Here is a 27,536-nt window from a genome sequence, read left to right on the forward strand (position 1 = left end):
CACCTGAAAGTACAGTAGTTCAATAAAACATGCCATATTTTTTCCCTCTCATATTCCTACAGATATCTGAATGATTCCCTATGAAAGCAGTGTTGCTCTTGCATAGCAGAATTATAGTAGGGCCATTTTATCCATCATTCTCTTGCAACCATTCCATCAATGTCAACTAAAATTGCTTTTATCATAGAGAAGAGGTGCAATAGAGAAATGTAACCAATTGTGTAAAATGTTCACATCTATCTCAGACCAAAAAGTTAAAGGGATTACCTACTTTCTTAAAGAGGTCCTTTCACCACCTGGGGCACATGTGGATTAATAAACCGCTAGAAAGCCGACAGTGCTCTGAATTCAGCACACTATCGGCTTTCCCACTCTGTGCCCCCGGTGAAGAGCTATTGGTGCCACTACTGTAACTCTTCACCATCAGAAGGGCGTTTCTGACAGTCAGTCTATAGCGCTGTACTGTGAGAAGGAGTGATGGCGCTGAGCGGTGAGGAACGCCCCCTCAGTACTCGTCTATAGACGAGTACTGTGAGGAGAGGGAGGGGGTGTTCCTCACTGCTCTCACAGTATAGCTCAATAGACGCTACTGTGAGGGACGGCGTTCCTGACTGACTGTTAGAAACACCCTTCTGACAGTGAAGAGCTACGGTACCAGCACTGATAGCTCTTTACCGGGGGCACAGAACGCAAAAGCTGAGTCATCTTTTTAGTGGTGTATTAAACCACATATGCCCCAAATGGTGAAAGGTCCTCTAAAATAGATGGCTTATTATTAAGATAGGTCATCAGTTATAGATTGGTAGGGTCCAACTGTTGAGGCAATCACAGATCAGCTGTTTTCCTCTGACCACATCTTTGCTGGGAGCTGCAGTGCTCACTGGCTGTCTCTTTCATAGCAGCGGTTATGAATACCACTGTGGTGTCTCATTTAAGTGTATGGGACATGGCTGCAGCACTCATATCTGCTGCTATGAAGAGATAGTAAGTGAGCGCTGCAGCTCTACCATGCAAACAATTTGGAGGCAATCATCACATAAAAACAGTTGATCCCCAGGGGTCTCCACAGTTGAACCCCTGCTGATCTAAATGTAATAGCTTGTTTTAAGGCCATCATTTTTTTAAAGTGAATAATCCCTTAAAACGGGCTATATTTGGCTAGGAAAATGTGGCAGCTTTCCTCCAAAAACAGTGCCACACTCACATGTGGGTAATGTGTAGTTTTGCACCTCAACCCTATCCTCTATAATAGAGCTGAGCTGTAATACCAGATACAATCCTTGGTCTGGAGTGGCAGGTGCTGACTATGGATGGACACACACTTAATGTTTGTTTTTGCTTTGCTTTTGTCAAGTGGACCTTGGTGCCTGTATAGAAATATGTATGATATAGGTATAATTTTTTTTACTATGTAGAAGATGAAGACACTTGGGCTGGTTTGGGTTGTCCCAAGGTTAGAAGGAAGTCTGTGAAAGCTGAAGGCATATATGAGATCGGAATCAGAATTAATTTAGTATCCCATCCAGCAGAATAACGTGTCCAGGGGTGTACAGCTGTCAGTGCATGCTCCATGCTGTCTGTAACAAGGGAAAATCTAGTAGAGCAGAATGATGACGCTTTGTCCACATACTCACAACCTAAAATACAAACACAAACACTTAGAGCTTATTGGTGCTTTAGAATCCCATTTTTAGCTAAACCCACGTCGGAATAGCCTTAAGAAAGGTCATTCTTTTCCTACCTTTAGATGTCTTCTCCGCGCTGCAGTTCCTTCGATATCACGGTTTTTGTCCATATACTAATTAGTATTCTCGCAGCACTGGGGGCCTCCCCTGCACTGCTAGAAAACTATCCAGCGTCACCTTCTTGTACGCCACCTCCGCCTCCACTTTCCTGTTCGGCCACAGTAAAATGGCCAACTGTGCATGTCCGTCGGCCATTTTCCTGTGGCCTCAGCGCTTTTTGAAGAAGACGTGATGGGACAAGGAAGAAGAGGCGGAGGCGGTGAACAAGAAAAAGGCAGCACTGGATAGTCTTCTTGCAGCGCAGGGGACACCCCCAGTGCTGTCTGAGCGCTGGGGACCGCACCCAGTGCTGCGAGAAAATTAATTAGCATATGGACGAAAACCGGGATATCTAAGGAACGGCTGCTCAGAGAAGACTTCTAAAGTTAGGGGAAGAATAGCCTTTTTCACCTCCCTAAAAGGCATGGGTAGCAATTTATACTGTATGACTATTTCTTACTTTTCTTATGGTAGAGTTGGAAGGGACCTCAAGGGCCATCGGGTCCAACCCCCTGCGAGTGCAGGTTTTCCTAAATCATCCCAGCTATATGTTTATCCAGATTTCGCTTGAAGATTTCCATTGATGGAGCGCCCACCACCTCCCGTGGCAGCCTATTCCACTCTCTCACTACCCTCACTGTCAGAAAGTTTTTCCTAATGTCTAATCTGTATCTCTTTCCCTTTAGTTTCATCCCATTGCTTCTTGTACTTCCTTGTGCTAATGAGAATAGGGTAGATCCCTCTGCACTGTGACTACCTTTCAGATATTTGTAGACTGCTATTAAATCTCCCCTCAGCCTTCTCTTCTGCAAACTAAACAATCCCAGTTCTTTTAGCCGCTCCTCATAGGACATGGTTTGCAGACCTTCCGCCATTTTGGTTGCTCTTCTCTGGACTTGCACCAATATATCGATGTCTTTCTTGAATTGAGGCGCCCAGAACTGTACACAGTATTCCAGGTGTGGTCTGACCAGGGAAGAGTACAGCGGAATAATGACCTCTCTTGATCTAGATTCAATGCTTGTCTTAATACATCCCAGAATTTTATTAGCCTTTTTTGCAGCAGCACCGCACTGTTGGCTCATGTGGAATTTGTGATCTACTATTATGCCCAAGTCCTTTTCCCCTATGCTATCACTTAGTTCTATTCCTCCCATACTATATATGTTTTTTACATTTCTGTTACCCAGATGTAGAACTTTGCATTTGTCCCTGTTAAATACCATTTTGTTTGCCTCAGCCCATTGTTCCAGTGTGTCTAAGTCCTTTTGAATACACTCTCTCTCCTCTCTAGTGTTGGCTATTCCTCCTATCTTCGTATCATCTGCAAATTTTATGAGTTCCCCAATAATTCCATCGTCCAAATCATTTATAAAGATATTAAAAAGTACTGGGCCCAGAACAGAGCCCTGCGGCACCCCGCTTTTGACTTTCTTCCAGTTCGATGTGTAGCCATTTAGTATTACTCGTTGTGCCCGATCATTCATTCATTCATTTCATGTGATTTCTGTTTTTATTTTAATTTGTGTTCTTTGATTTCAGCCACACCTATTTTTAATTGGCCACACTTCAATCCATTATATTGGATTCTTGATTGGATGGCATTATGAAACAGTCCCCTAATCCTTCAGGTGTGGTATGAATATGATTTAATCCAGTCTTTGATGCAACATCAATTTATTATACTCCTTTTTATAATATATTGATTATGGATATTCATTGATATACTGTACATATTAACTGGTATATAATTTTCCAGTACTCTGTGGAATGCCAATGTCTTTGTACAGGGGTAGAGTGTAAGGGAATTGCTGGGACAGCAATTCCCCAGTAACTGTTTGAATCCTGGGATGGGACATAAGAGACAGTGAGCCCTAAGATGAAGCCACCAACTGACCCTTCCTATTGCTAAGCCCTATCCTATGTAATAGGTGGCAACCACGAAGACAGTCCCTCCCTGAATAGGTGAGACACAAAACGCAGACAAGACGGACAACAAAAAAAAGAGGTCAGCTAGCCAAGGGTCAGTAACAGTCGAGCGATGCAGTGCCAAATTGGTGTCCAAAGAATAGTCAGTGAGGAAAGCCAAAGGTCAAGGATAATAGTGTAAGCAAAAACAGGGACAGTAAAGAGCAAGTATGCACACGGCAATAGCAAGCACTGGTGTGAATGAGAGCCAAGGTTAAATAGGGAGGAAGAACCTGCCCATGGAGTTGACAGGAAGGCAGCTGTCAATCACAGGGCAAGGCAGATAAACCATTAGAGGAGCAGAGACAAACAAGGGCAGAAGACAGGTGTGGTGCAAATACAATCACAGCACTAGAGCCATGTTCACACAGTGCGACCAAAAACTTTAAGCCATGAACCAAACTGCACACGCCTCCTGCGCCAGAGCACGCAAGCAGAGGGTGGTGCGGAGACCCGAACAGGCAGAGATGTTACATAGAGGCTCCAAATTATTGTAAGCTAATAAAAAATTTTTACATTATATGTGTTGCTGTAGCTTGCTTATATTAATTTCTGTGGTGATAAGCCGGGCCCCAAGTTCAGCGCAAGTCCGTCTAGCTTTGCAGCTGGCACTAGTGAAGATGTATGGGTGCCTGGGATTTATCTCTCAGTGCTATGTAAATAAAATATCAATCTAAAATACAGTTTCTAATAAAATACTGGAATCCTTAATACAGGTATACAGTAATCCAGTAAGATTCATCCCTGTGCTTTCTCTATGCACACATCCATTATACGACTACATGAGCTGTTCCTATACTATGAAAGATTTGATCAAATCTTGTCCATTAAGAATAAAAATCCTTCTACATATTGAAGATAATTGAATTTGGGCAAACACTTACATTTACTGAAATACTGAGCTCCATAACTTTTTCGGACTTCTTCCGATGTTTTTTCCCACGTGAGCTTAACAGTTTGCATTTGTATCTCTGGATTTGTAAGCTCAGTTTTAAAAAAGCCAGGTTCAATGATAGAAACCTTCACTCCAAATGGAAGCATTTCACGGCTGAAAAAGATGGCTAATATGAATATATATCATCATATTGTATATATACAATATAGAGTGTTCTTTTTTCACAAACTGAGTTTCTTGGATATCAGAAGTAGACAGTAGACAAAATCTCCCCTGATATCTCTTGTCTGGGAGTCAGGAGTCCTCATACACATTAGATGGTTAGCTAAACCTGTCAAAATGGATGGATGATGTATATGGTAAGTATTACTACTTGCAAATATTAAAATGTATTACTAACTGGCAGTATGCATTATTTTCTATTATGCTAAGAGTTACTACAAATCCACAAAATTGGAAAGTATAAATTGCTGTCTGTCATTAAGCTAAACATTTCTTTAAGATACAAAATTATTGACAAGCTGTATGACAAATAATGTTACCACCTACCTTCTACCATGCCATATGTTGAAATGTATTCAGTGTTGCACAGTAAAACCTTATTCTCTGTTTATGTCCAGAAACCTACAAGTGGGCTATCTCCCATGGATTGGACAATTATGGCATATCTTATTATTATACCATAAATGTCTATGACGTGGAAACAGTTTGTTAGTCACACATTAAAACCGTAGTGCACTACTACGTTGCGGCCTATGCTATTCAATGTAATTCATATACAGCCCAGCTACACTCCTGAACTGGACAGTTTATCCCATGTTTCATGTATCACATAGTCATTAGTACAGACCTCGCTAGATGATTTTTCAAGCGTTGTGTGGTTGGTAACTATCCCCACTATATGGCACTGATCTAATGCCCAAGACACAACCATCCACATGTATTAGTGAGTCTTCTCCCTTCAATAGGGTTCCCAGCTCCTATCTGATAATTTTCCATTGTGATTTATTGGAATTTCCCATCTAGAGGAGCCAATCCTATAGACAGTTTAGATTTTTCTTATAGTAATGTTACCATCCAAAAAGACATGATGACTTAAAAGAAAATACACACCGAAGACTGTCTGAAAAGGATTCTACTCCATGCTTTGATATGCAATAACCTCCACCACAAATAGTGATTCTTCCAGCCACACTGCTTACATTCACAACGCGGCCTTGTGCTTTACGTATCATTGGCAGCATATTGAGTGTCACATCAATGACTCCAATTAGGTTTACTTTCAGAATCTTCACAAAGTCTTCTGTAGTCAGCCATTCATTAATTCCTCCTGGGATACCAATGCCTGCATTGTTCACCAAGCCCCAAAGACCTGGAGATGAGACGGGAGGGAGAAAGTAATAGTCGTAATAAAGTTAGAGCACTTATATCAATCCTATCCTGAAACAAAAAATATTGTAATAACATTTAAAACTTTTTGTTGGCCCCAGTACGCTGTATCTGCTGGGGGCTGCCATCACAGGGGGTTGAACCATTGACTTCTTTGTTAAAAGGGTTGTCTAGTTTCTGCAAATAAATGTTATTGTTTGTATAATGAAAAGTTATACGATTTTCCAATATACTTTCTGTATCAATTCCTCACAGCTTTCTAGATCTCTGCTTACTGTCATTCATTCTATTCCAGTGAATACAAAGTCAGTCCATGGTCATGTGATGGACACATAGGTGCACAGCTCGTTACAGTCACAGCACAGTAATCAGACCTTTGTCTTGTAACAAGCTCAATCACATTACCAGGGACTTGTGACACAAAGAGTCTGATGGACCGTATTCACTATATTGGGATCCGTTGTTTTAAAACTGAAACTGGAGGAGGGAAAGATTTCTCTGTGCAGTTTTCAGGCAGGCATGAAGGAAATTGGAAAGTAGACAGACCGTAATAAAAAGGAATTATATAATTAAGTAGACTCATTTTGATTATTTTAGTAAATAATATGATAGTAATTCTAATCACTTTACCACCCTAGACCACAGGACTGTACCTATCAACTACTGTATATCAATTGTCTGCAGGTGACTGGAGGAAGAGGATGAAGACCCCATAGTCTATAATGGGGTCTGTGTGGTTTCCACTCAGTTTCCGCACGAAATATGTGGAGAGAAAAGTCCTGCAAACAGCACTTTTCTCTGCGCAAGTTTTGTGCAGAAACCATATGGACCCCATTATAGTTGTCCATTTTCTTAATAGTAAAGGGTAGATTAGATGGAGAAGGGCAGACCAGATGGATCATGTGGACTTTTTTTTACTTCAGTCTTCTATGTAAAAATGGCGCTCATGGCCAGACACATCTTTTGAACTCTTCCTCTGTGTCCAGCACTGACGGCTGGGACAGTCTTTAACCATTTTATTATAAAAAATTGGAATATTGGAAATAGTATTCTGGGAGATTTACGACCTATAGCTCCTCTCCTCTTGAGTGACAACAAGCTATGGTAAAATGGTGGACGGAATATACTGTATATCTCACCTGGTTTCCTCAGCCAGGCACAGTAGTGGAAATCCAGAAGGATACATGTTGTTTTAGCAGAACGTAGTCTGCTACAGCTCTTTATTTACGTTACATGGGCTGGATTTCCTGTACTGGAGGACAGGTTGGCAGTGGGAGTCTTCCAGTCCACACCACTAGTCCACTACAGGTTGTTCCCTAGTCCCAGGTTTTCTCAGGTGAGGCTTCGTCATTACTGGGGAAGGAAGCCTGGTAAAAGGAGGGCTGTCTAGTTTTGCAGCCTGACTGAGAGAGAGATCACTGGACTGGATGTTTGCACAGTATGCTACTGTTTTTGGTAACACATTTTGGCCTCGACTAGATTAGTGAGACATGCTGCTGTTTAGTCTGAGCCCGACAGGTTTAGACTTTTGTTTTGTTTGCACAATGTTTTTTTGGGCTGAAACACCTAAATAAGGCACCCTTGGACTTTGAAACCCGCTGCCTGTGTAAACTTTGTCATTGCCGACCTCGCTGTGGGAGCCAACAGAGCCTTATCCAGTCTATGTATCATGCACATTACTGTATTAGGATATTTTACAACTCCTTAGTTATACAGAGCCCATAATCTTCTATGGATTCCTACTGTAGCTGTATGATTTACAGAGGGGTATATTTTTTATAGCAAAATAAAGTGGCATGCTCCACTGGATCCAGTAATATAGTGAATATCAAAATAATACAAATAATATAACACAAATATGAGAGATATTGAACGTAGTGTAATTCTTACCTTTATTTTTGACTATAGTAGAAACCCACTTGGTAGCAGATCTAACATTCTCACTATTAGTGACATCAAGGACTATGGTTTGCACTCTACTAGAAGTCTCCATCTTTAGGTTTTCAGCCCCCTTCTCTGTTAGACAGGATGCAAGAACATTCATTCCACGTTTGTCCAGTTGCTTTGCCAGGAGGTATCCAAATCCAGTGTCACATCCGGTGATAAAAACATATTTATCTGAGAGATTCTCCAGTATTTGACTCTGCCTGTACCATTTGTACAGGAGGGCGAACCCCAGCAATGCTAGTGCAAGGAACCACATGACAGTAGTAGAAGTGAATCACTGTACTAAGAAAAGAGATAAAAGAGATGTTGAATTGAATCCAGAAATCATCACGACCGGTCAATTCTCATGTAACCTCTCATGATGAATTACTTAGTATTCAGCTAACAAAGTAAGAACCAAAAACCTGGACTACAGCACCCTGTATAAACCATGTGTGATGGACAAGCCTATGCATGATCACAGCAGGTTCACTTCTGCGTTCGGGTGTCCGTTTGGGAAGTCCTCTTTGGATCCCCCGAATGGAAACGTATATGCATAAAAAAGTGGTTACCAAAGGAAACCTGCGGACCCCATAGTCTATAATGGGGTCTGTGTGCTTTCCACTCAGTTTCCGCACGAAACATGTGGAGAGAAAAGTCCTCCAAACAGCACTTTTTTCTGCGCAAGTTTTGTGCAGAAACCACACGAACCCCATTATAGTCTATAGCAGGGGTAGGCAACCTTTTTTTGTTCGGCGTGCCGATTTAAATTAAAAAATCAAAGATGAGGTCCTTGGAGTGCCGGGCAATAATTGTAAAGCCGACGACACCTACACTAAAGTCATATAGCACAGGGGTGCTGTCATACTGTAATCCAAGCCACATGCACTTACCACTATTTGCCTCGATACACATGTTCTTTTCCATTAGAAGCAATGTAAGTACATGCGTAACCCACAATTAGTGGTAATGTATGTGACTGGGAGCAGAGTGAGGTCATACCTGTAAAGAGCTGACACACAATGTACCTGTATGCTCCATCCAGTCCTCGGCTGTTAGTAACTTCAGTATTCTGTAAGGGAGCGTTCACACTACCGTCGGTGTCCGACAGCTAGTGTCCGCTGCTAATGTCCGCACAAGATTTTGAACAGACATTAGCAGCGGACACTAGCTGTTGGACACAGACGGTAGTGTGAACGCTCCCTAAGTGAAACGCAGATTAATTTCAGTCACTTTTAGTTCCTGGCAGTGCAGTAACAGCAAAACCCCAGCCAGGAATTAATCGGGGTCACACTTTCAACAAAGTGACTGCACTGGTGCCCAGGAACTGGATTTGGCTATAATTGCATCTAGTTACAGTGTCACCACCCAATAGAATCACACTAAGGCTGAGGCCCCACATTACAAAAATGCATCTTTTTAATTGCAGATTTAGCTGCGTTTTTTTTTCCGTCAAAGCCAAGAATGGCTAGAAAAGGAACGGGAAATATATAGGAAGCTTCTTATATGTCTCCCTCCTGCTCAATCTACTCCTGGCTTCGGCTAAAAAAACCCAGCAAAATCTGCAATGAAAAAAAGCTGTTTCTGCAACGTGGGGCTTTAGCCTAAGGCTGAGGCACAGGGAACACAGCTTTTTTTGTTACATATTTTGCTGTGTTTTTCTGAGCCTGAGCCCGCAAATGATACACTGAAGGTGCGGTCTGAGAGATAAGAGGAGAACCAGGAGAGCGCAGTGTCATTGAGGCCAACTGAGCGGAGCATAGTGAGGAGGAGTTGATGGTCAACAGTGTCAAAAGCTGCAGAGAGGTCCAGAAGAATAAGAAGAGAGAAGTCGCCACTGGATTTAGCCATTAGGAGATCATTGGAGACTTTTGTGAGAGCCGTTTCAGTAGAGTGCAGAGCACGGAAGCCAGAATGTAAGGGGTCAAGCAGAGAGATAGCGTATTAAACGAGAATAGACCAGGCGTTCCAAGAGTTTAGAGATGAAGGGGAGGTTAGAGCAGTTAACCCCATCATGTCTCTCACATTAACCCCCTGTGGGCTTGACATAATTGACACGGATATGTGAGACATATGGAGGTAATAAGTGAATATCTTCATTATATAGGTCCTTTATTAGTACTCCCATATGTCACACATCAGTAACCCTTATGTGAGCCACACAGGGGTTAATGTGAGGGACATGATGGGGTTAGCTGCTATTAATGTGAGGCACATGGAGTTACTAAAACTAAATTAATAAAACCAAATGCCTGACATTAATAAGAATAGTTAGTAACACACATGTACCTGGTGTTGTTTTTACTTTCATTTTACTCACCGGAGCTTCCTCTCCTCCTCAGGGCTGCAGACAGCAGGAGCTCCTCACGTGTAACAGCAGGTCCAGGGAGCCCTTATCCTGTGCAGTGACAGGCTCACCTCTGATTGGTGGGCAGTGAGAGAAGGGGCGTGTCCTACACCTCAGCTCTAGCAGAGCACTGAAGGGACGCTCTCTCTCTCAATTTAGTGTATGAAAGTTGCAGGCTGGCTGCCGTGCCAGCAAAATATGCCTCACGTGCCTTCTTGGCACGCGTGCCAGGGGTTGCCGACCCCTGGTCTATAGGGTCTGCAGGTTTCATTTGGTAACTGCTTTTATATGTGTATAGGTTTCCATTCGAGGGGTCCCTAAGTGGACACCCTGAATAGAAACCCGAACGCAGATGTAAATCGGGCCTTAGCCGATGGCAGTGTACAGTAACAGCACTGGGAATTAGACGGCCTAGGACTACATGGCCCACAACAAAAGTATGCAGATAGTGATAAGGAGGGAAAACACGCACAGCACAGATTCTGTGCACGCTGCAATTTCTGCAGTTTTTGGAAATCGCAGTATGTCAATTATACCTACAGAAACTCCGACGGTTTCCCTATAGGTATATTGGAAGCAGAAAGTCCGCAGAAGAAACATGTTCAGTCTTTGTGGTAAAAACCACAATGTGTTGCTGCAGCGTTTTTTCCCCACAGGGCTTTTTTGCTGGGGTCGGCTACGTGTGGCCTTAGCCTAAAACTTATGTTCGAGAATGCCATCATTGCTGCAGGGTTATAAGGACATCACTGGTTAAGCCTTTCGACGACCTGCCAGGTAGTGAGCTTGGTTCTACACTGTCTACCAATAAGTATTTGGACAGCCATTCAAATGAAGATATCTGTGGTCGTGATGTACGTTACGCCTTCTGCTGTTAAATAGGAAACAACATTGACATTAGTCGCATGCAAGATGCCACGAAGTCCAGAGTTGTCCAATTTCAAGAAAGGAGTAATTGTGGGGTACCACAGAAATGGTCAATCCTAAAAGGGGCTCTATCATTGGGAAGAGTCATTTTTAGATAAGCACATACTTGTATAGCTTTTAGAAAGGCTATTCCACACCTACCTTTTATATGTAAACTAGCTGGTACCCGCGACTTCGTCTGCGGTGATTGTAGAAGTGGGTATATACAGGCGCGGGTAAGGTTTTCGTACTGTGTATAAGGTATGGGATATGAAATGTAACTTTGTATCTTGTTTTTGCTGTAATTCTGAAAATACGTGAGACTTTTGTGATGAATGTAATTTGTATTTCAGCTGCTATACGGTGTTGGTATAAACTGTACATAGTGTCTTTGGGACAGAGGTTTTTCCAGTGAATATACTTCGATATACGACATTGTATGATTTGTTATTTTCCGCCAGTACAAGTAAGTTTTGGGCACAGGATACTCTCGAGCAGCCACATAAAGTCTGTCCCTGTGCATGACAGTTTAGTAACTCCATGTGCCTCTTATTAATAGCAATTAACCCCATCATGTCCCTCACATTAACCCTTGTGTAAGAATTACTGATATGGGAGTACTTGGAGGTAATAATTAAGTATCTTCATTATTGAGGTCTTTTATTAGTACCTCCATGTCTCACATATTAGTAACCTTTATATGAGTCACACAGGGGTTAATATGAGGGACATGATGGGGTTTATTCCTATTAATGTGAGGCACACAGGGGTTAATATGAGGGACATGATGGGGTTTATTGCTATTAATGTGAGGCACATGGAGTTACTAAGACTAAACTAATAACCCCAAATGCCTGACATTAATGAGAACAGTAATCCTATGTACCTGTGTGTTTTTCAGTTTCACTTTGCTAGCAGCTTCCTCTTCTCCTCGGGGAATGTTTGCAGGATGCAGACCACTATAGCAGGCACAGACCTGAGCGATTAAGCTCCATCCCCTGGGTTTCCTGCACCCCTCTCAAAGGGGAGTGTCCTCATTCTTGAGCTCTAGCAGCCCACTGAAGAGACTCGGACTTCATTTAACTCTTGCAGGTCTTGTGCTGCTGGTGTGCCAGTGAAATATGGCAGGAGTGCCACTCTTGGCATGTGTGCCAGGGGTTGCTGACCTCTGCTGTAGAAGGTAATATGAATTTTGTGGCTTGCTATGGTCCAAAGTGTGTGAGATTGCAGAGATAGTGATGTGAGTTTGGGTTTTGTGGGGGTCTTGGGAAAAACGTATGTGCGCTATTGTGACGAAAAGTAGCCTATTGCGCAATCGAGTGTAGTAACTATGTTTGTGGAAAATTTCAGCCAAATCGGTCAAGCGGGTTTTGCGTGATTGAGTAACAAACATCCAAACCCACAAACATCCAAACTCACAAACTTTCACCTTTATAATATTAATAGGATTACCTCAGTGTTTTTTGAATAAGCCCGTTTTTATTCATATGCTAATTAGCCTCTCGGTGCACCCTGGAAGTCTCATCGTGCACCCTCTGCTATTCATTCCTATGTGTGTGTACAGCACAGGCTGCTGCTGATGACTTCCTGCTTCCTGTTTGTACACACAGATAGGAGAGAATAGCAGAGATGAGGCTGCTGGGAACTTCCTGTGCTGGCTGGAAGCTAATTAGCATATGAATAAAAACGGGCTCATTCAAAAACCACTGAGGAAATTTACATAGGTAGGTAGGTGTGGAGTAGCCTTTCTAAAGGCTATGCATGTATGTGCTTAGTTAAAAATGACTTTTTCCAATGATAGAGCCCCTTTAAGGGACATAGCAAGCGAACTGAATTACCCAAAATCGAAAGTGGCCTATGCGATTATGAAGTGGAAGGTGAATGGTGATTGTCCGAATGTTCCCCGAGTTGGCAGACCCCCGAAACTGGGAGATAGAGACAGATGAGTGCTGGCCAGAGAAACCGCACCCAACCGATGGCTCACATACACCAGGAGTTTCAGCAGGCATCCGGGAGTATTTTGTCGAGCAATACCATCCGTAAGGAAGCATCTGCTGGGTTCTACCAACTATTGAATATGAGTAAATGTTTTTCTATTCTACCACAGGTGTCCAAATACTTATTGCTAGACAGTGTATTAGCTAAATTCTGCTGACAGGTTCCCTTTAAGTATATTACAAAAATGTCTGCAAAACACAACACAAACAAAACTGGAGTTACACTTTTAGGCCCATGCACAAGACCATGTGCACAGTCATCCATTAATTTCTAGGGCCCCATACACACAACCGTGTCTTTTCACAGTCCTGTGGATGGGGCGGTGAGCAAAAACTAGTCCTATTCCTGTCTGTTTCGCAGACTCATTGAATGGGGAACAGAATGACAAGCAGCACATTGATGTCATCATGTACATGTCACCTAACAACTTGACCATCATAAACAAACAAACATAACCTTCTGACTTGTGCCTGTTCTCTGTCCTGACCTGGTCATTATAATTGAACCCCGCCCCAAATACTCTAGTTTGCCTCTTACATATATATCTCATCTTTCACTATGTTCATGCCCTCTTAATATTTATGGGTCCCAATAGCCCCAATTATGGCTCCTTTCCCTGAGTATGTGGCACTTGTCGCTCTTTCTTACCTTAGGTTTGTGTAATCCGGAGTGACGTAATGAAGATGTTCAGGACTGGACTATGTACATGCTCTCGATCACATATAGTCTGGTACTTTTATGTAGTAGAAAAGTAAAGAAACCAATACCGAAAAGCAAATAGTCTACAAGACAACGTAATAAACTGCATTAACCGCGCTCTGTCTGAAGCGACAGATGGGTGTGGAAACTATGAAGAATGCACCAAGATGTATCTACTGTAGCTAGTGTGTGTCCCTGACCTACGTATGTGAGACATATGTGCCTGGTATCCTCCGTGATAAGGATTGTGTACTGCCTGACTAGAATACAAAGATCAGATTGATTAGAGGAACTTTGGCCTCATGTGTGTGGCTGCAGTCAGGATATGTCTTACCTGGATTCCAAAAATAAGATAACATAAGATAAGATATTCCTTTAATAGTCCCACAATGGGGAAATTTCAGTGATACAGTTTCATAGATGGTACAGTAGTATATAACAGGAGAAAAACACATACAAGCTCATGGCAGAGAAATCCTAGGAATTAGAGCAACTAAAAAAGAAAGAAACACAGACACACTGCAGGATCATTCAGTTCTCTGTGCGGATTGATGTTAATAATAATAATAATAATACAGCCGACTTGGTTGTAGGACACAAGGAGGGGGGGGGGGGTCACAGCATGTAGATATAACAAGCAGAAATTTTTGCAGAGGTGGGGGACATAGTCAGCTATTATGATAACATGTGGCAGTTCTTGGTAGGTAGTGAGATCTCCTGCTCACAGCTGATAGTTCGGTATCTTGCATCAGCGCTATTGTCCTTTTAACCACAAAAAAAAAAAAATGCCCCAAATGTCCTTCGTCACAAGCCCTCCTCCTCCTTACCACAGTGTTCTACTGCCCCAAAGAAGTCTGAAGCCATCCAGGTATACAAGGTGCTGCTCTCTTGCCAAGATTCCATAACTCATCCCATAGGTAGTCTAAGGATCAAACAGCACCTCCTTTGTACATGCTATTGCAGTGTGAATGTGTCCTAAGCATGTTTACTTTTACAAAAGACAGAACTTTTGGGAGAGGGTAGTCTGAGATGACAGGCAGGTTACTAATCTTGTTGCAGCCTTAGTCTTCAGTTGTTATGCAATCTTGCGCTCTGCTAAAGAAGCCGCATAAGAGTAAAGTTCTTTACTGTAATGATCTTATTAGTGACAACCAAGAATGCAGACACTTTTTATGGCCTGGCGCTTATCAGAAACCTAGCCATAAACCTAGCCATAGGTTATTGACAAGTGCCAGACCATAGAAAGCTCATGGTTGTATCTATTGACAACCAACCAAGACAACAAACTGTCAGCACTAAAATGGTTAGAGAAAATCTTTAAAACTCTACAAAATTTTAACTTTTAATTTCTACACATTTAAGTATGGTTATGTTTGTAGAAATACTCCTTTAACTGGCCTATTGTGCCCCGTTTAGGCTAAGGTCCCACATTATAGAAACTTAGATCTATATGAGTTAAAGGGAATCTATCATTAGATTTAGCCAAATTTCCCTAACAACACATAGGAATAATAATCTTTAGAAAGTCTTATTCTAGCCCTACCTTTCTTTATCTGTTCTTCAACGCCATTTTTGAATAAAAGACGTTATTATTATATGCAAATTCTGAGCGTGGAGCACGGGGTGTTCCCCCTGAGCTCCGAGCATAGCACCATAAGGCCTAGAGTATAGCGCATTTGTGGGATTTGCATACGTTGTATAGAGGAATGCTGCTGCTGACGCAGCAAAGAATAAGAAGAGGAGGATACCACCCAGACAACTTCATAAAAATAGGACAATGACACAAGAAAGTTGGCACTTATTCACACACAGAGTTTTTTTTCTCCAATATACAACTGGACAAAGGGTTGTGTCAACTGAGGTCACAATTGAGCTCATCTTCTCAAGAGGTACAGCCTGCAGTGATCCACTTTTTATAAGAAGAAATAACAGTGGCACTCACCAGTCCTCCTCTATAAAAAGCATAAGACCTCTCTAAAAAAATCTTCAGATAATCCTTATCAAATATCTCTGAAAACGAGAGAAAATAGACTGAAACAAAAATAAAGGAACAAAAAAATAAAGATAAACAGGACTTTGATGTGAATCAGACATTTCTTTGAATCAATGGAGGTTAAGGAAGAAAACAATCAAAAATGCTAAATACTGGACCACAGAATCAGATAGCTGATGAACAAAATACAGGTGCACACCATGAAAGACCGCATAGGAATCAAGATGAACAGGCTCAGGCCCATTTAGGAAACACATCAGAAGAAGATGCAGGAAGTAGAAGAGGGACTAAGTAAGAGAAAATAAGTATCTTATAGACCAGTGGTTCCCAAGGTGTCATCTCTGACGTCATCTCTGTAGGCCAGTGGAGCATGGGGAGCAGCATTGGAGCCCAGGACATGTGAGTAGAATTGATTTTATGTTTATTCACCTCCCCTGGGCTTATGAGGGTCTGAAAAGACCCTTAGAGTATAATTATAGTTTGTGTGTGACAAACCCCAGAAAAAAATTGTAAGAAATTGGGGACATTATATTGTGTGGGGCCCACTTTTGGACATTATACTGCAGGGAGGAGCTAATGTGAGACATTACACTGTATGGGGGCCACTACAGGACATTATACTTTGTGGGGGCCTCTGTGGGATATTATACTGCATGAAGGGTCCATTATATACATTACACTGTATGGGGCCACTATGGAAAATTATAATGTATAGGGCCACTGTAGGACATTATACTGCATGGGGGGCCACTATAGAACATTATAGTTATGGGACAGTTTACTGTATGGAATGGCCAGTATAGGACATTATACTGTATGGAGGAGCCACGATGGGACAAGAGTTTTATTGACCTACCAAGGATTGGTTCCATTATGGAGCCTCTATCTAAGTAGCTGCACTGGCATTTACGACCCTTGTATATAAAGGATACAGATGAGCTATTGAAAGCGATTGAAGGGGTAGTAGCATTTTATATTAGTCTCTATAGATATGGGAAGTCTATATATATGAATACCTCATGAGAGACCAGTAGAGGTGAGCTTCCATTTTTCCAGCAAGCTAGGGGTAACATGGAATATGTTGAATCTGTCGTTGAGGTATTGATATTGATATTAAGGAGTAATTCCTTTCAGTTTAGGGATAAACAATATGCCCAAAACTTTGTCACAGCTATGGGGATATTGGTCTTTTGCACTTATGCCAATTTGTATTTTGCAGTTCTTGAAGAAAAGTATACAGTATATCCAATGTCAAAAATCCAAATGTTAAATATTTCAAGACATTCTTGAAATACATCGATGATGCTTTCATATACTAGGGGAATCTTCTGCATGCTTTGATGTATTTTTTCAGTATCTCAATGATGCCATTGATATGAATATGATTTTACCTAACAAAAGTAGTGATATACAACTTAAATTATTAGATGTCTTAGTTGAAGTTAGAGATGGAAAATTGTGGACATCAGCATATAGGAAACGCTATATGCATTATCATCCTCAACCTACAAAGGTATCAGCCCTCTACGGTCAGTTTATAAGGTTAAAAAAGATCAACAATAACCCCAAGACTTTATACTAGTCAAGCTCAAGATCTGAAAATAAGGGATACTTGGAGGAAGTGATTGATAAAGCCATGTAAAGAGCTGATGGACTGGGTCAAGGTTTGATGGTTTGTGTTTTCTTTCAGGTCTTCTCCAAAGGCTGATCAGTTTGGGGCAGTTACATGATTGAAAAGGATCCGGTTCTACATGCTATACCGATGAGGCAGCCCTGTATGACATTCAGGTAGAGTAAGAGTCTAAAAGACGTCTTCATTAGGAGTAAAGTGATGGAAAGGAGACATAACTGGATTGAAAAAGGAATCCCAAAAGGTTTCACAAGAGGAAGTTGTCAGTTTTGCCAATTGAATCTTGAACAACCTAATTTTAGGTTAGAGGTTTAGAGCAGGGGGAGATAGGCACAAAGTATTACTGTGGAAAGAGGAAAAGTGGATACTATCCATAGACATATTGGGGTTAAAATGATTTCTTATTGTTGTGGCCTGGATTTGTTTTTTTTTAAATGCTAATGTGAATACTGTAGTATGTGGCGGAGCATTTTGCACGTAGCACAGTATCAGTCACGTTTGGTTTGTGCTTGTACTATGGCAGTCCTATGCATACTGGTCTCCTGTAGAGATGAGCGAACACTAAAATGTTCGAGGTTCGAAATTCGATTCGAACAGCCACTCACTGTTCGAGTGTTCGAATGGGTTTCGAACCCCATTATAGTCTATGGGGAACATAAACTCGTTAAGGGGGAAACCCAAATTCGTGTCTGGAGGGTCACCAAGTCCACTATGACACCCCAGGAAATGATACCAACACCCTGGAATGACACTGGGACAGCAGGGGAAGCATGTCTGGGGGCAAAAAAGTCACTTTATTTCATGGAAATCCCTGTCAGTTTGCGATTTTCGCAAGCTAACTTTTCCCCATAGAAATGCATTGGCCAGTGCTGATTGGCCAGAGTACGGAACTCGACCAATCAGCGCTGGCTTTGCTGGAGGAGGCGGAGTCTAAGATCGCTCCACACCAGTCTCCATTCAGGTCCGACCTTAGACTCCGCCTCCTCCGGCAGAGCCAGCGCTGATTGGCCGAAGGCTGGCCAATGCATTCCTATGCGAATGCAGAGACTTAGCAGTGCTGAGCCAGTTCTGCTCAACTACACATCTGATGCACACTCGGCACTGCTACATCAGATGTAGCAATCTGATGTAGCAGAGCCGAGGGTGCACTAGAACCCCTGTGCAAACTCAGTTCACGCTAATAGAATGCATTGGCCAGCGCTGATTGGCCAATGCATTCTATTAGCCCGATGAAGTAGAGCTGAATGTGTGTGCTAAGCACACACATTCAGCTCTACTTCATCGGGCTAATAGAATGCATTGGCCAGTGCTGATTGGCCAGAGTACGGAATTCGGCCAATCAGCGCTGGCTCTGCTGGAGGAGGCGGAGTCTAAGATCGCTCCACACCAGTCTCCATTCAGGTCCGACCTTAGACTCCGCCTCCTCCAGCAGAGCCAGCGCTGATTGGCCGAATTCCGTACTCTGGCCAATCAGCACTGGCTAATGCATTGTATTGGCGTGATGAAGCAGTGCTGAATGTGTGTGCTTAGCACACACATTCAGCTCTACTTCATCGGGCTAATAGAATGCATTGGCCAATCAGCGCTGGCCAATGCATTCTATTAGCTTGATGAAGCAGAGTGTGCACAAGGGTTCAAGCGCACCCTCGGCTCTGATGTAGCAGAGCCGAGGCTGCACAAGGGTTCAAGTGCACCCTCGGCTCTGATGTAGCAGAGCCGAGGCTGCACAAGGGTTCAAGCGCACCCTCGGCTCTGATGTAGCAGAGCCGAGGGTGCACCAGGGTTCAAGTGCACCCTCGGCTCTGCTACATCAGAGCCGAGGGTGCGCTTGAACCCTTGTGCAGCCTCGGCTCTGCTACATCAGAGCCGAGGGTGCGCTTGAACCCTTGTGCACACTCTGCTTCATCAAGCTAATAGAATGCATTGACCAGCGCTGATTGGCCAATGCATTCTATTAGCCCGATGAAGTAGAGCTGAATGTGTGTGCTAAGCACACACATTCAGCTCTACTTCATCGGGCTAATAGAATGCATTGGCCAGCGCTGATTGGACAGAGTACGGAACTCGACCAATCAGCGCTGGCTCTGCTGGAGGAAGCGGAGTCTAAGATCGCTCCACACCAGTCTCCATTCAGGTCCGACCTTAGACTCTGCCTCCTCCAGCAGAGCCAGCGCTGATTGGCCGAATTCCGTACTCTGGCCAATCAGCACTGGCTAATGCATTGTATTGGCGTGATGAAGCAGTGCTGAATGTGTGTGCTTAGCACACACATTCAGCTCTACTTCATCGGGCTAATAGAATGCATTGGCCAATCAGCGCTGGCCAATGCATTCTATTAGCTTGATGAAGCAGAGTGTGTACAAGGGTTCAAGTGCACCCTCGGCTCTGATGTAGCAGAGCCGAGGGTGCACAAGGGTTCAAGCGCACCCTCGGCTCTGATGTAGCAGAGCCGAGGCTGCACAAGGGTTCAAGCGCACCCTCAGCTCTGATGTAGCAGAGCCGAGGGTGCACAAGGGTTCAAGTGCACCCTCGGCTCTGCTACATCAGAGCCGAGGGTGCGCTTGAACCCTTGTGCACACTCTGCTTCATCAAGCTAATAGAATGCATTGGCCAGCACTGATTGGCCAGAGTACGGAATTCGGCCAATCAGCGCTGGCCAATGCATCCCTATGGGAAAAAGTTTATCTCACAAAAATCACAATTACACACCCGATAGAGCCCCAAAAAGTTATTTTTAATAACATTCCCCCCTAAATAAAGGTTATCCCTAGCTATCCCTGCCTGTACAGCTATCCCTGTCTCATAGTCACAAAGTTCACATTCTCATATGACCCGGATTTGAAATCCACTATTCGTCTAAAATGGAGGTCACCTGATTTCGGCAGCCAATGACTTTTTCCAATTTTTTTCAATGCCCCCGGTGTCGTAGTTCCTGTCCCACCTCCCCTGCGCTGTTATTGGTGCAAAAAAGGCGCCAGGGAACGTGGGAGGGGAATCGAATTTTGGCGCACTTTACCACGCGGTGTTCGATTCGATTCGAACATGGCGAACACCCTGATATCCGATCGAACATGTGTTCGATAGAACACTGTTCGCTCATCTCTAGTCTCCTGTCATCCACTTATGATGCATCTACATTTATAAGGTGTGTCAACGCCTGGGTCAGGTGAACTGGATGAAGAGCACAGTACTGAAACAATACTGTGTATACAATACTTCATTTCCACAATGCAATCCAACAAGTATAATAAAGAAGAGTTGTTTTTTTTCTATAGAGGAGGATTGGGGAATACTGCTGCCATTTGCTACACAGAAGTCTAACATCACCATATACAATACCATATGTCAACAATCTCATGGATAAATCTGGGCTTAGAAACTGTCTGATTGAAAGAACGCTGATAACCAAGTTTATTAGTTCTCTTTTAAAATAATGAAGATGAGCTAAAGCCAACCAGATTTACATAAACATTCAGTCAGGCTTCAGGGTGGGGCTGAAATGGAGCCAACCAAATTCACATAAATATTCCGGATTCTGAGTGAGTCATGCTTAACTGGTGGTGAGAGCCTTGGATAGATACACTGCAGGGTATTATTCAGTTATCCTCTGCATTATAGACGCCAGTAAACAATAAACATAGAGAGGCCCCAACCCAGACTGATACAGAGGTGATTATTGTATCTAGAAATACACTGGTACCCTATTAGGGCATCAGAAGCACAATCATGCATTTACCAATACACCAATGTGTCTTTTGCACACAGTATGCACACCTTACTGTAAAGGCAATAATGGTATTAAAAAATACACTTGTTGTGACCTATTAGTGCATCAGAAGCACAATTATGTGTTTAAAACACAGCTGTGCCTATTTTGCACATAGTACCTTACATAGCTTCACTAGCAGCATTTGTTTTCCTGCCCTCAAGCAGATGCATCTCCAGTGATGGTTTTTGGAAAAGCTGGGTAGCCAGAGAAGCAAGCTAACTCTGTCCAATCCTTCACTCATACATAGAAGGCCCTGCAGAAAGGATAGACCTTCGAGACTTGTACCCGCCATTGCTTTGCTTCTAGATAACAAAGTACTCAAAAGATTACCTGCCATCTTGTACTCTGTAATCAATCGCTCCCCAGAGCCTCTTACGATTGTACACAATTGTTCTTCTTTTATTACTTCCCGGACCCATCGTACGGGGTCCATGGGGACCCTACTGACTACAAGTGACTATGTTTGCCATCCTCTTCTCCTCTACCTCCCATCTTCTTGATTTATAGTTATTTGCTTTCTGCCAACACTTTAGAATTACCTGGGTTTTGTCGTGGCTGAGAAGTGGATTTTGGGAAGCAATTGTGATGAGACTCAATGGCGCAGCTCATTTCGCTTCTCTCATAAATCCCAGACTGTGACCAAAGTTTTGGAGACTTCATTTAAGATCCTCTTCTGTTGGTCCCTGCCATTTTGCATAAATAGTACCCATCGTTCTCAGACTCTTGTTGGCATTGTGGTTGTGAGGAGGGGGCGATAACTCATTTTTGGTGGGGTTTCCCACTTCTTCTTTTTGGTTCCATATGGTTTCCATACCTCCCAACCGTCCCGATTTCCGTGGGACATTCTCGATTCCAGTGACGTGTCCCGCGGTCCCGGTTGGAGGGAGGTATGTCCCGATTTCAACTCGGATCTGCGTCCAGAGGACGCAGATCTGAGTTGAACACATACGCGGCTGAAGCAAGGAGCTGTCACAGTTCAGCTCCTTGCTTCGCCGCTGCACGTAGCCTACTGGCTGTGTAGACGCGATGACATCGCGTCCACAACTGTGCGCGAGAGAGAAAGAGCGGCGAGGGAACGAGGAGAAGGTAAGTGTAATGTGTACACTGAGGTGGAACGTGAAACACTGGGGGCAGATGAAGGAGAGGACGGCATGACACTGGGGGCAGAGATGTGGGGACATGAATCTGGGGGCAGAGATGTGGAGACATGAATCTGGGGGTAGAGATGGAGGGGACATGAATCGGGGGCAGAGATGGAGGGAACATGAATCTGGGGGCAGAGATGTGGGGACATGAATCTGGGGGCAGAGATGGGGGGAACATCAATCTGGGGGCAGAAATGGGGTGACATGAATCTGGGGGCAGAGATGGAGGGGACATGAATCTGGGGGGCAGAGATGGAGGGGACATGAATCTGGGGGCAGAGATGGAGGGGACATGAATCTGGGGGCAGAGATGTGGGGACATGAATCTGGGGGCAGAGATGGAGGGGGGACATGAATCTGTGGGCAGAGATGGAGGGGGACATGAATCTGGGGGCAGAGATGGAGAGGGGACATGAATCTGGGGGCAGAGATGGAGGGGACATGAAACTGGGGGAAGAGATGGAGGGGACATGAATCTGGGGGCAGAGATGGGGGGCATGAATCTGGGGGCAGAGATGGAGGGGGGACATGAAACTGGGGCAGAGATGGAGGGGGGACATGAAACTGGGGGCAGATGAAGGGTGTATATGAAACTGGGGGGAAGAGATGGAGGGGGGACATATAATTTATGGGTGACTGTAGGAGGATTATACTGTGTGCGGGCACATGAAAAATTAATGAGACTGGGCAGAGTCAGCACAAAAGTGGGTGGGGCTAAATTTGTGCACCGCACATTTTGTCCCTCTTTCGTTTCTTCAAAAGTTGGGAGGTATGGGTTTCATATACGTCAACTGCTACACAATACCTCAGAAGTTTTACTCTTATTCATGCTCACCATAGCCTTTTCTAAATACAAGCACTATCTTACTAACCTTCTCCTGCAGGCAGCAAAAAATGTATTTTCAAGGCTTTGGAAGAACCAATCAGCACCAACAGTAGAAGAGTGGTTTGCAGAGGTCATATTTCTATATCGAATGGACGACCTCATTCCTCATACTACTGCCCAACTGGAGCGCTTCATTTGAACCTGAAGCCCTTGAATTGCCTTCCAGTATTCAGATTCTTACTATCATGCTGAGTGGACTGACTAAATGCTCGGGTATCTTCTCCATAGGTTCATCGCCTATTATTTCCTGAGTATTGATCTAAGCTGTATCATCGCCACCTTCTGGACAATACAATACAATACAAAAAGGCTTTATTAGCACAACCGAATATACATTTGGCATTGCCAAAGCAAAGATTGGAGAGGGGTGGAGGTAGGCATGGAGTGGGTGGTTTGGAGGCATAATAGTCTTTGGGTCTCTTCATTCTTGTTTGAGACATGTGGGTATGGGCAGACGTAGGGTGGGTGGGTGATTAGGATGGGTGGTAATGAGGTATAATACTCTTTGGGGTCTCATCTTCCCCTTATTTGGTGGCAGGTGGACACATATTGGGCATCGATATCCACAGTAGACTCCTCTTCTCCCAGTATGATCTAGAGTTTCCTTTTCTCGTCTGCAGATATGAAGTCTGGGATGTGGGCAGAGTCTTTGGAAGTAGGTGGCCTTGTTGCTGAGTATTTGGTGCAGTGTAGGAGGAAATGGACCTCGTCTTCTAGGACCCCTTGGTCACAGTGTTGGAACAGTCTGTTCTCCCGTGGCTTGTAAGACTGCCTGTGCTGCCTCGTTTCAATCTCTAGGCTGTAAGCGCTTAGTCTGTACAAGTTCAGGGTTTGTCTGTGTTTGGGGTGGGGTATCTTCTCCAGGTAGGTGGCCATGGTGTAGTTCCTTTGACTGGTATACGGTGAGTTACTTGGAGTTATTTATTTCATTTCTCCATTCTTCGATGTGTAACACTCAGGAGGGCCAGGGCTGGTATCACGGGTAAAATATCAGATGTGCCGGCTTGTAGAGAGTCCCTGGGTCCCAAAATGTGCACAAAATCTCCTTTTTGATGTCTCCGACTACCCACCCCCACGTGGTACGTGACAATGACAACATGACAACAGACAACCAGGTCTCGGGGGTAGTCGTTGCTCTTTTACTAGCAGGACAAGGTAAAACAAATGTACATATGGAGTAATTCTTCACATACAATACAGTGATCTTTGTAAATAGTGTCCAGTCAAGCAGGTGATGGAGCTTGGAGCAGGAATGCTTTGGATAGTTTAATTAGTACTTGCTTGGGTAGTTAAACTTGTATATACTTGTAAAGATGGCCTGTATCAGGGGTTTAGTCCTCAACAAACTGGGTACGTATGTAGGAGAGGAAATAGGGGTGTCGACAGCGGGAGACCCTCAAATTCTGTCAGACTAGCTATGGGCTCCTTAAATATAGATTTGTCCCAAAGACTTACTTGAATAGAGAGATACGTGTGAGGTTCCAGATGAGATGGATAAGCAGGTCCGTAAACTTTAGTACTTGCAGACTTGGAGCTTCAGAGGAAAACACTCTCTGAGGAGGATCTTGAGTACAGAGGAAAAGACATCTCTGTTTGAAGTGCCCTGATGCTTGGCTGCCATTTTCAACTCCACATGTGTAGATCGCTTCACACAAAGAGAACATAAAGGGTTCCCAACTCCCTCTAGAGAGGGCTTTAACCAGGGGCGTAACTACCGTGGTAGCAGCAGTAGCAGCTGCCACAGGGCCCGGGCCATTAGGGGGCCCGGTGACAGCCGCTACCGCTGCGGTTTTTTTTAAATAGGCTGTTACGGGCCCTATTCACTTGCCGATCCTGGCTGGGCTGGGATCAGCAAGTGACACCGCGGGCCCCACAGGGGCTATCATTATACTCGGGGGTCTTTGCAGACCCCCGAGTATAATGACCGGCGGACCGGAGAGGTAAGGGAACATAAAAAACTGTTACTTACCTCTCCGCGATCCTGCCAGGCCTCCGTCCTACTGTTGTCTGACGTCTCTGACGTCACATGAACCCGGCATGCTTCCCGGGTCATGTGACGTCCGACGTCATTAACGAAGGACAGCAGAGCACAGGAGCCGGGGAACAGGTAAGAAGCAACAGTGTTCTTGTTTTTTTTTATGTTTTTATTCCCCGGGTCTCCGATTATTATACTCTGGGGTCTGAAAAGACCCCAGAGTATAATAATTGTTTATGGGTGTCCACAGAGGGACACTATTGGGGTATAATACTGTGTGCAGGGGACACTATTGGGGTTAATACTGTGTGCAGGGGCCACTATTGGGGTTAATAGTGTGTGCAGGGGCCACTATTGGGGTTAATACTGTGTGCAGGGGCCACTATTGGGGTTAATAGTGTGTGCAGGGGCCACTATTGGGGTTAATACTGTGTGCAGGGGCCACTATTGGGGTTAATACTGTGTGCAGGGGACACTATTGGGGTTAATACTGTGTGCAGGGGACACTATTGGGGTTAATACTGTGTGCAGGGGCCACTATTGGGGTTAATACTGTGTGCAGGGGCCACTATTGGGGTTAATACTGTGTGCAGGGAACACTATTGGGGTTAATACTGTGTGCAGGGGACACTATTGGGGTTAATACTGTGTGCAGGGGACACTATTGGGGTTAATACTGTGTGCAGGGGACACTATTGGGGTTAATACTGTGTGCAGGAGACACTATTGGGGTTAATACTGTGTGCAGGGGCCACTATTGGGGTTAATACTGTGTGCAGGGGACACTATTGGGGTTAATACTGTGTGCAGGGGACACTATTGGGGTTAATACTGTGTGCAGGGGCCACTATTGGGGTTAATACTGTGTGCAGGGGACACTATTGGGGTTAATACTGTGTGCAGGGGCCACTATTGGGGTTAATACTGTGTGCAGGGGCCACTATTGGGGTTAATACTGTGTGCAGGGGACACTATTGGGGTTAATACTGTGTGCAGGGGACACTATTGGGGTTAATACTGTGTGCAGGGGACACTATTGGGGTTAATACTGTGTGCAGGGGACACTATTGGGGTTAATACTGTGTGCAGGGGACACTATTGGGGTTAATACTATGTGCAGGGGCCACTATTGGGGTTAATACTGTGTGCAGGAGACACTATTGGGGTTAATACTGTGTGCAGGAGACACTATTGGGGTTAATACTGTGTGCAGGGGCCAGTAAGGGACATAATAGAGTGTGGAGGAGGGGGTCGGTCTAGGTCTTCGGCGTCAGTTGGGATGGGTGGGCCCCATGTCAAAAGTTCACCACGGGGCCCCGCCATTCCTAGTTACGCCACTGGCTTTAACTCCTCCTCCTCCAGGTCAGTCAAGGGAGCTTGATTGGTCCTGAAGGTCACCTGATCATACTGGACACTCCTTTACATTGGCAACATAAATTACAATGGGAAGTATAGGCAGGTGTAGTTCACAAAACATCCACAAGATGGCGCATTAATAGACCCCCCTGTGTGCTGGCTCTGGTGAAATAGAAATACTGTTAATATAGAAGGAATGGGGGAGGAACCTCTTTACCTTATATGCAAATGTCCATACCATCTCGGTCTGCAAGGACTATTAAAGGGAATTGGACGAGCAGGACCGGGACATTACAGATGTACTGCTCTTTGCTTTCATCTATGGCCACCTTTATTTGGGCCTTGGTCATTGCCTGTTGGTGGTTCTGGTTTGGCGGTTGGCTGTCATTTGGTTGGGAGGTACCAGGTTTGTTCCGAGTTCTGTGTTCTGAACATATGCACTTTATACAGCATATGTCAGCAAAGTGTCTGAATACTTATGACCATGTGATATATCAGTTTTTCTTTTTTAATAAATTTGTAAAAATATCTACATTTTTGGTTTTTATCTGTCAAGATGGGGTGCTGAGTGTACATTAATGAGAAATAAAATGAATGTTTTTGATTTTAGCAAATGGCTGCAATGAAACAAAGAGTGAAAAATTTAAAGGGGTCTGAATACTTTCTGTACCCACTATAGCTGATGCCTTAAGTGACTACTACTCTTTGCTCTATAATCTAAACCAAGACAACGCTACTATGTAACCGAATAGTATATACTATATGCAATATCCTGGGGATCAAGAGTGTCTTCCACTGCGGCTCTGCCACTTTTTTATAGCGCCAACTGATACTGCAGCTGCTCACTCTGTGCGACAAAGGTGTAGCGACTGA

The 27,536-nt window shown here is 43.9% G+C and overlaps 1 protein-coding gene across 1 annotated transcript; it reads right to left on the minus strand.

Annotated features, from left to right (window-relative positions):
* Positions 1 to 1,407: 1,407 nt before the first annotated feature.
* On the minus strand, positions 1,408 to 13,902 carry LOC142193851 (retinol dehydrogenase 7-like). Its single transcript, XM_075262863.1, has 5 exons — positions 13,859 to 13,902; positions 7,927 to 8,265; positions 5,761 to 6,019; positions 4,637 to 4,800; positions 1,408 to 1,637 (listed from the first exon to the last, which is right to left on the minus strand). The coding sequence occupies exons 2-5, from the start codon at positions 8,237 to 8,239 to the stop codon at positions 1,408 to 1,410; spliced, it is 966 nt and encodes a 321-aa protein (XP_075118964.1). The 5' UTR covers positions 8,240 to 8,265; positions 13,859 to 13,902.
* Positions 13,903 to 27,536: the final 13,634 nt, after the last annotated feature.

This window comes from Leptodactylus fuscus, chromosome 2 (assembly GCF_031893055.1).
Source record: "Leptodactylus fuscus isolate aLepFus1 chromosome 2, aLepFus1.hap2, whole genome shotgun sequence".
NCBI lineage: Eukaryota > Metazoa > Chordata > Amphibia > Anura > Leptodactylidae > Leptodactylus > Leptodactylus fuscus.

What these genes read in the sequence shown, in the direction of transcription:
- LOC142193851 (XM_075262863.1), bottom strand. Translation starts at nt 8,239, where the DNA reads ATGTGGTTCCTTGCACTAGCATTGCTGGGGTTCGCCCTCCTGTACAAA. An exon ending in TACTATAGTCAAAAATAAAG is followed by an intron (nt 6,020 to 7,926) that starts GTAAGAATTACA and finishes TCTCATCTCCAG; the next exon opens with GTCTTTGGGGCTTGGTGAAC. An exon ending in TCCTTTTCAGACAGTCTTCG is followed by an intron (nt 4,801 to 5,760) that starts GTGTGTATTTTC and finishes CATCTTTTTCAG; the next exon opens with CCGTGAAATGCTTCCATTTG.